Here is an 11,980-nt window from a genome sequence, read left to right on the forward strand (position 1 = left end):
GCACTTCCGGAATCTCTCGGCACGTGAGCTTGGTTGTCCTACCAAAGGCAGGCTCTCGGCTCGCGCGCGCCGGCCTGGTGTGCTCGCGTCCTCACGCACTTTGGGTTTCCCGGTCTCATGGCCGGCCTGACCTTATTTGTGGGTCGCCTCCCGCCTTCGGCCCGCAGTGAGCAGCTGGAGGAACTGTTCAGTCAGGTGGGGCCGGTGAAGCAGTGCTTCGTGGTGACTGAAAAAGGTAGGGGGCGGGGCGGTCGAGAATAAGGCTGGGGTTTCCCGGGAGCGAGGGCACCTTCCCCAATTTCAGGGAGCCGTATCATCCTTTACCCGCCCGGAAGAGAAGGGACTGGGAACTGAGTTTCTTTTCCAAACTGATTCTGCCTTAGATGCGTTCATAGGGGTCGGTTTATGAAGGGCAAATCATTCCCGTACGTTTCTATAGCGCTTTCTGTTGATAATGCGCGCTAAGAATGAAAATAGTTAACTAGAGCATCAGTAAGGCTTATTGAGAGTCACCTGATTGGCAGGTACAGTGATCAGTTTGATACAGGTTATCTCATTTAATTTTCTCAGCAATCTTACCGGATGGAGAGTCTTAATCTCATTTTACAGACAGGAATTTGGGATTTAGGGGAATTTAGTAACTTTAAGTTTGTACAGCTATTAAGTAGTGGACCCCCAATTTGATCCTTAGACCTGGACATCTTAGCCAGGATGCTATCCACTCGTTCATTCATTTATTCAGCATATACTTAATACCCACTGTGTGCCAGTAAGTGTTGTAGGTCCTGGGGACGCAGCAGTGCACAACATCAAACAAAAAAAATCTTTGATCTTATGTCTTCAAGGTGGGGAAGACAGCCAATAAACAAATAAGCCAAGTGTGTAGTGAAAATGATGTCAAATGCTAAGGAGAAAAGCTAGGGAAAAGGGTTAGGAAGTCTATGTGCATGTGTGTAGTGGGGAGAAGGGGTGAAGAGTGGCAGTATAGATAGGGTGGCCAGAGAAGGACGGACTGAGGTGAGAGAGTGAACGCATGCCTCTCTGGAGGAAGAGCAATTCAGGAAGAGAAAACAGCAAGCTCAAAGGTACTGAAGCAGAGGTGTTGGTATATTGGAGGAGTAGTTAGGAGGACAGGGTGACTGGAGTGAAGTGAGTGAAGGGAAGAGAATTAGGAGACGAGATCTAGAGTAGCAGATCATGTAATTTTTTTTGTTTGTTTGTTTTTGTTTTTTTTTTGAGACAAACTCTCGCTCTGCCGCCCTTTGCCCAGGCTGATCACTGCAAGCTCCGCCTCCCAGGTTCACACCATTCTCCTGCCTCAGCCTCCCTAGTAGCTAGGACTACAGGCGCCCACCACCTCGCCCAGCTCTTTTTTTGTATTTTTTAGTAGAGACGGGGTTTCACCGTGTTAGCCAGGATGGTCTCGATCTCCTGACCTCAGGATCCGCCCCTCTCGGCCTCCCAAAGTGCTAGGATTACAGGCTTGAGCCACCTCGCCTGGCCCGTTTGAAGTTCTTTTGTCAGGGCCTCAGGCATTTATTGCTGATCTATTTTGAGGAGTGACTACATTATTTTGCTCCAATTTTTGAAGCTACCATACTGTCTTAATCCATTTTCTGTTGCTTATAAGAGAATACCTGAAACTGGGTACTTTGTAAAGAAAAATTTATTTCTTAAGTTCTGGAGGCTGAGAAGTCCAAAGTCTAGTGGCTGTATCTGGTGAGAGCCTTCTTGTTGGTGGGGACTCTGCAAAATCCCCAGACAGTGCAGGGTGTCATGCGAGGGGGCTGAGCATGCTAATGCGGTTGCTCAGGTCTCTCTTCCTCTTCTTATAAAGCCCCCAGCTCCACTCTCATGATAGCCCATTAATCCATTAACCCATTAATCCATAAATTGATTAATCCATTCCTGAAGACCGAGCCCTCTGATCAGTCACCTCTTAAAGACTCTACCTTTCAATACTGGTACATTGGGGATTCAGTTTCCAACACATGAAATTTGGGGGACACATTCAAGCCATAGCATATACTTAACTTTCCTGCCTTCTTTGGTGATGTTTTGTTCTTTATGATGTTGAGTTCTTTGAGGGCCTAATATGTCATGGATTCTCTGTGTTCTTGGGATTATCAAGAGAGGGGGAAGAAGAGGAGCTAACAGCAAAGACACCAAAGTAAAAGAGGAGGAAGGCTAACAGTTTCTAAGCAAAGTGGGGAGCTTATACCCACTGATACCACCCTTGTTTCTCTCCCTCCTGAGACTTTTGGCAAACTGATAGCCAGATGGGTTGGCAGTATATCCTCTAGCTTAGGCTTTGAGGATTTACTCATTTAGTGGTCTTGGCTTATGATTCTGTCCTTTTCACACTGCCCCTCCCCTCCCTACCCGCTCCATTATTCCAGGGAGTAAGGCATGTCGAGGCTTTGGCTATGTCACTTTTTCTATGCTGGAAGATGTTCAGAGGGCCCTCAAGGAGATTACCACCTTTGAAGGTTGCAAGATCAACGTGACTGTTGCTAAGAAAAAACTGAGGAACAAGACAAAGGAAAAGGGGAAAAATGGTGAGTTTCTAGTAATCCAAGGAAGTTTCTCTCCCAGGGTGAGGAGGAGCACTATGAAAATGAAAGAGGGAGGCATGGAGGTAGTTTCTAGAACTTAAAGCTTTTTGGATTTCTTTTTGATCTCCAAAATCATCCAGTGTATTATGATACTCATTTTAGTTCTTTTGTTGCATCTCAATCTGAAAAATCTGGTATTCCTTGGTATTGCCACACTTAACCCTGTGGTAAATGCCATCTGTCACCAGTAGCTTTTTTTCTGTGATATTCTGGTGTAGAAGTGGGTGATTTTCGAGCCTTTATTCTATTACCTCTTATTTTTTAGAAAACTCAGAGTGCCCAAAGAAGGAGCCGAAGGCTAAAAAAGCCAAAGTGGCAGATAAGAAAGCCAGATTAATTATTCGGAACCTGAGCTTTAAGGTAAGTGAGAGAGAAAATGAACATTGCATGTTTTGAAGGCTTTTAGAACCAAGATGTGATCATTAGTAGAACTCCTCACCAACATGGTATAATTGGGCTTAATTCCTTCTGGGAATGAACCTTACGCCTGTTGAATTCAGAAAGTGGGCCTATGTAATAAGGGCACTAAGTGTGAAGCTGCTTTCCTTTTGGGGAAACTACTACTGAAAAGAAAAGGTAGAAAAGCTCTCAGACATCTGTCTTTTTGCCTCTTAGATACAAAGTAAAATGTCTTCTATTTAGAAACATTTGATGTCCTGGTCTCAAAAGTAAAAAAAGAAGTAAACATATTTGTGTTTTTCATAATTAATGAATTTAGTAGTTGATGTTTTATGTTAATTGCTGAGATTGTATTTCTCTTTTTCTTTCTTCACTTTTGGCTTCAGTGTTCGGAAGATGATTTGAAGACAGTATTTGCTCAATTTGGAGCTATCCTAGAAGTAAATATTCCTAGGAAACCAGGTACTAATGAACCTTCACTTGGTGTGGATTATATTAGTTAACATATTACCCTTGAACAAATATGTATGATATATATGAAATATCTGGCACAGTGCTTGACAACTAATGAAAACCCAAATAATGCTTTTATTCCCCTGATGATATTTTCCATTGGATCACAATTAGTTTTTTTTTTTTTTTAGACGGAGTCTCGCTCTGTAGCCCAGGCTGGAGTACAGTGGCGCAATCTCGGCTCACTGCAAGCTCCGCCTCCCGGGTTCCCGCCATTCTCCTGTCTCAGCCTCCCGAGTAGCTGGGACTACAGGCGCCCGCCATCTCGCCCGGCTAGTTTTTTGTATTTTTTAGTAGAGACGGGGTTTCACCGTGTAGACCAGGATGGTCTCGATCTCCTGACCTCGTGATCCACCCGTCTCGGCCTCCCAAAGTGCTGGGATTACAGGCTTGAGCCACCGCGCCCAGCCCACAATTAGTTTTAGAAGGCGAGTTAGTTCGAGAAAGTGCATTGCTCTCCCCAAGTCCAAGTCAGAGTATACTCAGGAAGAAGATGTAAGCAATTGCTTTGGGGAAGGGGCTGGCCTGCTGGCAAGATTTGGACCATCTTTTGGGCCTGAATTGCAGTAAATTTCCTTCTTAGTATTCTGGCTACCTCCTGCCGCCTCTCACTTCTTTGTACATTTGCACACAGATGGGAAGATGCGTGGTTTTGCTTTTGTTCAGTTCAAAAACCTCCTAGAAGCAGGTAAAGCTCTCAGAGCCATGAACATGAAAGAGATAAAAGGTAAGCTTTCTATACCCATATCATTGACCCAGATATTTCTGGTGTTTTGGTGAATTAGTATAGTAACCCATTTTCTGCACTTTCAGAAGATGTTTGCGTTATTGAGAGTCTCATTGCTAATATGGTAGCTGTTTAGGTGAAATATTCCTAGAACTTGATCTTAGGGTTAAACTTGAAAGAACCCTTACCAGTGTTCTTTCTTTTATTTGGTGAGAGTGTCCTGGGATTTAAAAATCCCTAGTGAAAAATGTCCCTGAGATAATTGCTGATAGATGCAGGTTGGTATCTAAGTTCCTCCTTGGTTATGATCACTGTTCAGCATCTGTGGGCTATTTATTAAACTGACTGTGACTTATATATTGACTTATAAAGTACTGTGCCTAAAGAAGTTATTGCCAACCAGGCGCGGTGGCTCACACCTGTAATCCCAGCACTTTGGGAGGCCATAGCATGTGGATCACCTGAGGTCAGGAGTTCAAGACCAGCCTGGCCAACATGGCGAAACCCTGTCTCTACTGAAAATACAAAAATTAGCCAGGTGTGGTAGTGCACGCTTGTAATCCCAGCTACTCGAGAGGCTGAGGTGGGAGAATCACTTGAACCTGGAGGTAGAGGTTGCAGTGAGCCAGGATGGCACCACTGCATTCCAGCCTGGGCGACAGAGCAAGACTCTGTCTCAAAAAAAAAAAAAACAAAAGAAGAAGTTATTGCCTTAGAGATGTCCTAGTTTCCAAGTAGGGTGCAGATTATTCCAGAATGCCTATTTTGATTCCTGATAGTCTAAGTGGGAACATAGTTCTAATTCTTTATTTTTTAACTCTATCTTATCCCAGGTGTGGTGGCTATGTAGAAAGGCAAAATTTCTGTTCATTGATTGAAAGGTTAAGGGTTAAAAGGAGTAGGCAGCGACTAGGAGCTTTGTTTAAAGACCAGCATTCCCTGCATTGGCAGTTTCTTTGTGGCCACTGGTTCCATTATTGTCTGTGATGACTAGGGGTCATTTACAAAGGTAGGGATGTTAAAAGGACAGCCTTTCTGATGCCACTTTTCTGTTTGACAGGGCGGACGGTGGCTGTGGATTGGGCTGTAGCAAAGGATAAATATAAAGATACACAGTCTGTTTCTGCTGTAGGTAAGATGTGATAGTGTCGGGTGAGTAGGGGTGTTGTATAACCTGGGTGAGAGTATTGAAACAACTCCTGTGTTCGTGATAAAAGTGTAAGAAAAAGGTCGGGTGCAGTGACTCATGCCTGTAATTCCAGCACTTTGGGTGGATCACTGGTGGTCAGGAGCTCGAGACCAGCCTGGCCAACATGGCAAAACCCCATATCTACCAAAAATACAAAAATTAGCTGGGCATGCTGGTGGGCACCTGTCATCCCAGCTACTTGGGAGGCTGAGGCAGGAGAATCACTTGAACCTGGGAGGTGGAAGTTGCAGTGAGCTGAGATCACCCTACTGCACTCCAGCCTGGGCGACAAAGCGAGACTCCATCTCAAAAAAAAAAAAAAAAAAAATGTCGGAATGCTGAGGCAGGAGAATTGCTTGAACCTGGGAGGCAGAGGTTGCAATGAGCTGAGATCACACGATTGCACTCCAACCTGGGCAACAAGAGTGAAACTCTTTTTCAAAAAAAAAAAAAAAAACAAATGTAAGAGAACCTGCTTGTCAGAGTAAGACTATTGTGGAAGATTAACCAAAGGAATGAGACTGGGCTTTCAGGGAAAACTCTGAATTCCTGCTGGTTCAGAAGTGAGTCCAGGTCTGTTTGTCAATTCATATTGTACCGTTTGGTCCTCTGGTCCCAAAACCTAGGCTCTTTTGAGTCTAAGCCCCCTCCTGGGAGTGGCTGTGAGTGAGCCTGAGTTCATTGTCCCCTTTACTTGCTGTTCTTTCCAGGCTGTGCATAATAGGAGTGATGGAACGTGAAGAATAGAGAAACTTAAAACTTGAGGTTTATTTAGAAAACCTCAAGGGTCTCAGAGAATAGAATGTACTGTTAAGCCACCAGGGTCTCAGAGAATAGAATGCACTGAGATTAAAGTTCATGGCTTGGCTTTGCCCCCTAGTGAACGTTTTGCTGGCTGTGATGTACAAATGGTAGACTGTTTGGAGAGACTCAGTTGCCGCTTCTTTCAGTCTGGGCCAGATGAACCTTCAGGCTGATGAATGGGACAAACTCTAAAGGAACCTGGGTGATGACAGTTTTGTTTATTTCTGTTTTGCTTTTCTTTTATTTATACTTTCTCCTGTTATATACAGTAAAAAAACATACGAAGTTCTGTAAAACAGATGAAACCAGGAACTTGGAATATTGGTTACTTTGGTTAAAATAACATCGTTTTGGATATTAAATGAATTCCTACTTTTTTTACCTCCTTGCATAGGTGAGGAAAAGAGCCATGAATCTAAACATCAGGAATCAGTTAAAAAGAAGGGCAGGGAGGAAGAGGATGTGGAAGAGGAAGAAAACGATGATGATGATGATGATGATGATGATGAAGAAGATGAGGTTGATGATGATGAAGATGAAGATGAAGAGGAGGAGAATATAGAATCAAAGATGACCAAGCCTGTGCAGATTCAGAAGAGGTAAGCAGCTCAGCCTGTTCTGAGACGGCAGAGGAAGATTCAAGATTGTCTCCGAGCGGAAAAATTCTCCTATTTTTTCTGCCTGCATCATTGCAGAATTGACATGTGTAATGAAATTGAATAGGCCCTCTGTCAGCCCACATCCTTAGTTCTGATCTGTGCCATTGCAGAGCATTCAAGAGAGCAGCCCCTGCAAAAAGCAGTGAAGATCATTCTGAGGAGGACGGTGACCTGGAGGAAAGTGATAGTATTGGTGATGGAGAGGAACTGGCTCAGAGTGATACTACCACTGAGGAGCAAGAGGATAAAGGTTTGTTTGGATTTTCATAAATCTCTGTAGACTTTACAGAAAGTTATTGAAGTTACAGAAATGAGCATCAGTTCTGCTTAGACCTCTTTTTAAATAGGACTCTAAGGTGTTCTAGCAAATTTATGTTAAAATGCTGAAAAGGAAACCTTTATACTCCTTTCTCGCAAAGGTTTTTTTGTTGTTTCGTTTTTGTTTGGTTTTTTAAGTGAGTTTTGGAGTGGTGTTTGAGGGTTAAGATTCTTAGGGAATTGAAAACCTAGCTTGATGCTGAGATTCTGCCTCTCTCTCTGGATCATGTAACTTGATTGAATAACCAGATAAACAGCATCTTATACAGATAATATAGATGAAATAGATGATATAACCATCTCAACACCAAGGTAGATTTTAAACAACTCCTTTGAGTTGAGATGGGGATAAAGAACTGTTTCGTCAGTTCAGACTGCCATAACAAAATACCATAGACTAGGTGGCTTAAACAGCAGAAACTTGTTTTCTCACAGCTCTGGAGACTAGAAGTTCCAGGTGCCAGCTGATTCCATTTTGGGTGAAGCTCTCTTCCTAGCTTGCAGACTGCTGCCTTCTTGCTATGTCCTTGCATCATGGCCTTTTCTTTTTATGCTTGATGAGGGGAGAGAGAGAACAAGAAACAGTGAACTCTTGTCTTTCTTTTCTTAATAAGCACAGCAATCCTATCAGATTAGGGCCCAACCTTAAGACCTCTTTTAGCTAGCCTCAGTTACTTCCCTAAAGTCTCTGTCTCCAAATATAATTACATTTGGGGTTAGGGCTTCAGTGTATAAATTTTGGTGGAACACAGTGCATTCCATAACAAGGACCTCTTTGAACATGTTGTAAAACTTCTGCCAATCCTTATTGCTACCTTTATTGAGAATAAATTCAACTTGTTTATTGAGGAAGGCAGGTTATTACAGAATGAGAAATGGCTAATAACTGGTTCTTTGATTTGTCTGGGTGGAGATTTTTATTTCAGCTGTTTTTATTCTGATTCCATTTCAATAAGTCTGGCATGTTGTTTTGACCACATAAGAAATCTAAGGAAATAAACTTTTTCTGTGAGGAGAGAATGGTATACACCTTAGAATCAAAGAAGCGGCCGGGCGCGGTGGCTCAAGCCTGTAATCCCAGCACTTTGGGAGGCCGAGACGGGCGGATCACGAGGTCAGGAGATCGAGACCATCCTGGCTAACACGGTGAAACCCCGTCTCTACTAAAAAATACAAAAAACTAGCCGGGCGAGGTGGCGGGCGCCTGTAGTCCCAGCTACTCGGGAGGCTGAGGCAGGAGAATGGCGTAAACCCGGGAGGCGGAGCTTGCAGTGAGCTGAGATCCGGCCACTGCACTCCAGCCTGGGCCACAGAGCGAGACTCCGTTTCAAAAAAAAAAAAAAAAAAAAAAATAAAAGAAGCTTTTACGCTGAAGGGATTCTGAGATCCTGTATTCTACAACTCACAGTTAGCTGTCTCATGCTGTTCTTTCACCTGAAAAACTTATAGGACAGATAAATGATAATGATAAAAAGTTAATAAAAAACACACCAATACCCAGAATTCCCCAAAGTAATCACTGTTGTTTCTTGTGTATTCTTCCAGATATTTTCTTTGTATATATAAGCATATATGTCTGCTCTTTTTTTTTTTTTTTTTTTTTTTTTTTTTTTTTGAGACGGAGTCTCGCTCTGCCGCCCAGGCTGGAGTGCAGTGGCCGGATCTCAGCTCACTGCAAGCTCCGCCTCCCGGGTTCACGCCATTCTCCTGCCTCAGCCTCCCAAGTAGCTGGGACTACAGGCGCCCGCCATGTCGCCCGGCTAGTTTTTTGTATTTTTAGTAGAGACAGGGTTTCACCATGTTAGCCAGGATGGTCTCGATCTCCTGACCTCGTGATCCGCCCGTCTCGGCCTCCCAAAGTGCTGGGATTACAGGCTTGAGCCACCGCGCCCGGCCGTATGTCTGCTCTTGAAAACAAACAGTGCGTCTCCCTTATACGCAGATCCTGAGCTTCTTAGGGAGCTTCCCCAGAGACAACCAAGGTTATTTGTTTCTTGTGTATCTAGAGATATTTTAATACATTTATAAGCAAAATGCACACATATACACACACATATACATTCAAAATATAGTGTATTTTATAATTTGTGTGTGACTGTATGTGTATGTTTTTTCCTCAAAGTTTCCCATGTCCTATACAGTATTTCCAGAAAGTTTACACTGTTATAGTAGTATATGGGAATGTCTTTTTCCCATACCCTTACCACATTGGATTCCATCGGTCTTTTTGATTTTGCAATCTGTTGGTGAAACATAGTATCTCATTTCTTGTGCTATGTTTTCTTTTTTGAACATCTTTTCGTGTACTTAACATGTCCTTTGTCTATTTTTATTTTTATTTATTTTTTTTGAGACTGAGTTTTGCTCTTGTCACCGTGGCTGGAGTGCAATGGCTCAATCTCAGCCCACTGCAACCTCCACCTCCCGTGTTTAAGGGATTCTCCTGCCTCAGCCTCCTGAGTAGCTGGGATTATAGGCGCCTGCCACCATGCCTGGCTAATTTTTGTATTTTTAGTAGAGACGGGGTTTTGTCATGTTGGCCAGGCTGGTCTCGAACTTCTGACCTCAGGTGATCAGCCCGCCTCGGCCTTTCAAAGTGCTGGGATTACAGGCATGAGCCACTGCACCAGGCCGATCTTTATAACTTAAGAAGTTAGCTCTTTGTCATGTGGCTTACACTAATCTCTTTCAGTTTATTGTTTTTCTTCTTACCTTAGCTGTGCAAGTCTCAAACAAAAAGAAGAGGAAATTACCCTCTGATGTGAATGAAGGGAAAACTGTTTTTATCAGGTATGTCTTTCTGTCTCCAGAATTGCTTTTGCATGGTCTTCATAAATCTCTCCTCCTTCTCCTTTTCCTTCTCTTTTTGGCACTAGTTCTGTTACCTAGCCCAGAAAATTAGATCAAGCACATCTGGTCCCAGGAACATACCAAACAATGAGAAATGTAGGACAATCAGAACTATAACACAGAAGACAGATAGCATGGGTCCTGACATCATGTCTTCATTTAGATTTCATGCTTTGTAATTGGGTTGACATCATTTGGAAGAAATCAGTTCAACTGTTAGAAACATCTTGCTTCCAGCCTTTGTTTTAGGGGAGTGCTGGGGAGGAGTGACACTGCTTGTCTCGAATGATTTCTCTCTTTATGCCTAAATTATCTTCTGATGCAGTGTCCAGAATAAAGTAAGGCATCTCATCTGTTTCCAGGAAAACTGGGTGGGAGTGGGGGTGGAGATAGGCTTTATTTCATGTTGCTGTTGCTGTTTAGCTCTACTGACTGCAATAGATTGCTGCTTTATGAGGTCAGGATGTCTTCAGTATACCTCAGGCATGCCTTCTAGTCCTTCTTAAGTACCAGTGTACTAGGGTCATTTGCATCTGATTTTAGAGGTATATATTTTATCTTCTTGTACAATCTTTTAAAATTATTTTCTTGGGTGTGGTGGCTCAGGCCTGTAATCTCAGCACCTTGGGAGGCTGAGGCAGATGGATCACTCGGGGGCAATTCGAGACCAGCCTGGCCAACATGGTGAAACCCCGTTTCTACTAAAAATACAAAAATTTGCCGTGCATGGTGGCATGCACCTGTAATCCCAACTACTCGGGAGGCCTGAGGAACGAGAATCGCTTAAAACCCAGAGGTGGAGGCTGCAGTGAGCTGGGGTTATGCCTCGGCACTCCAGCCTGGGTGACAGAGCAAGACTCTGTCTAAAAAAAAAAATGTTTTCTTATACAATTTATGTTCATTCTAGGAAATTGATGAAATACATGAGCAAAAAGTCAAAAAAATTAACCTTAATTGCTACTCAGAGAACACCTACACTACATGCCCACATCATAAAGATTCACAGAGGTGAATTTATACATGCTATACTGAAGCCCATTTTCTCACCTAACTGCATGTCTTTTCATGTATTTTAAAATTTGTATTATTTGGAACTGCCATATAAATAATTTTGTATTTGTGGAAGATCTGTCTAACGGGAAGGAAGAAATGTCACAGTGAAGAAGAAGCCTGTGACCTCAGTACTAAGGATACCATTCCTTATACACCTTTTAATTAATAAAGAACTTAGGGAAATAAAGGGGTGGAAGACAGAAAACCATGTCTATCATGAGGCAGATTAAAAGAAATAATGTAGCTAGGATATGTCTTATTGCAGAAAACCTTTTTTATCTGGGTTATCCATGAAATAGAATCATTCATGGGGCTGTTCAGTGCATTTAAGAGAAGTAAAATTACAGATACTTATTAGGGACTGTTTTTCTTACCCCTGGAAGGATTTACATAGTTGGGGAAATGAGGAATCTTTATACTGTGTTGGAATTTTAGGACAACAAAATTTCCTTCCAACATTTTTTTTTAATCCCATCGAGAGAAGTAAGTAGTTTTCTCTTTTTGGACTTCGTAAATTTTATTGTATTTGCTTTTGTGTTACTGTTTTGAAGGATTTTTCCGACTTCAGTAAGATTTTAACTGAAGCCTGGATTTAATAGCAACACAGAGGGAAAAATGGCTAATTGAGAGACAGAATTTTACTTTTCTCACTAGTCTGCTGTGAGTCTTCTAGTTTATAGTAACAGAAATGAATTTTGGTCAATTTAAGTGAAAGAAGAGGGTTTCAGAATCAAAGTTGTCAAAGAGCAAGCCTCAGGAAGAGGCTGAAAATCTGGGCAGTTCTGGGGCCCTAGGTGATAGAGGCTGTGAGTCTTTTCTCTGGCGACACCCCTGTTTTTTTTTTTTTTTTTTT

General features: G+C 42.6%; 1 protein-coding gene across 1 annotated transcript in view; it reads left to right on the plus strand.

Annotated features, from left to right (window-relative positions):
* RBM28 (RNA binding motif protein 28) overlaps positions 1-11,980 on the plus strand; it is a 37,758-nt gene continuing 25,778 nt past the window's right edge. The window contains exons 1-9 of the mRNA XM_017896274.1: positions 1-235; positions 2,400-2,558; positions 2,881-2,975; positions 3,401-3,476; positions 4,162-4,254; positions 5,315-5,386; positions 6,642-6,846; positions 7,017-7,156; positions 9,942-10,014. Coding sequence (XP_017751763.1) covers positions 118-235; positions 2,400-2,558; positions 2,881-2,975; positions 3,401-3,476; positions 4,162-4,254; positions 5,315-5,386; positions 6,642-6,846; positions 7,017-7,156; positions 9,942-10,014 — 1,031 coding nt within the window. The 5' untranslated portion in view covers positions 1-117. The remainder of the gene's footprint in view (positions 236-2,399; positions 2,559-2,880; positions 2,976-3,400; positions 3,477-4,161; positions 4,255-5,314; positions 5,387-6,641; positions 6,847-7,016; positions 7,157-9,941; positions 10,015-11,980) is intronic.

Source organism: Rhinopithecus bieti, unplaced genomic scaffold (genome assembly GCF_001698545.2).
Source record: "Rhinopithecus bieti isolate Rb0 unplaced genomic scaffold, ASM169854v2 scaffold_26131, whole genome shotgun sequence".
In the NCBI taxonomy this organism is placed as follows: domain Eukaryota; kingdom Metazoa; phylum Chordata; class Mammalia; order Primates; family Cercopithecidae; genus Rhinopithecus; species Rhinopithecus bieti.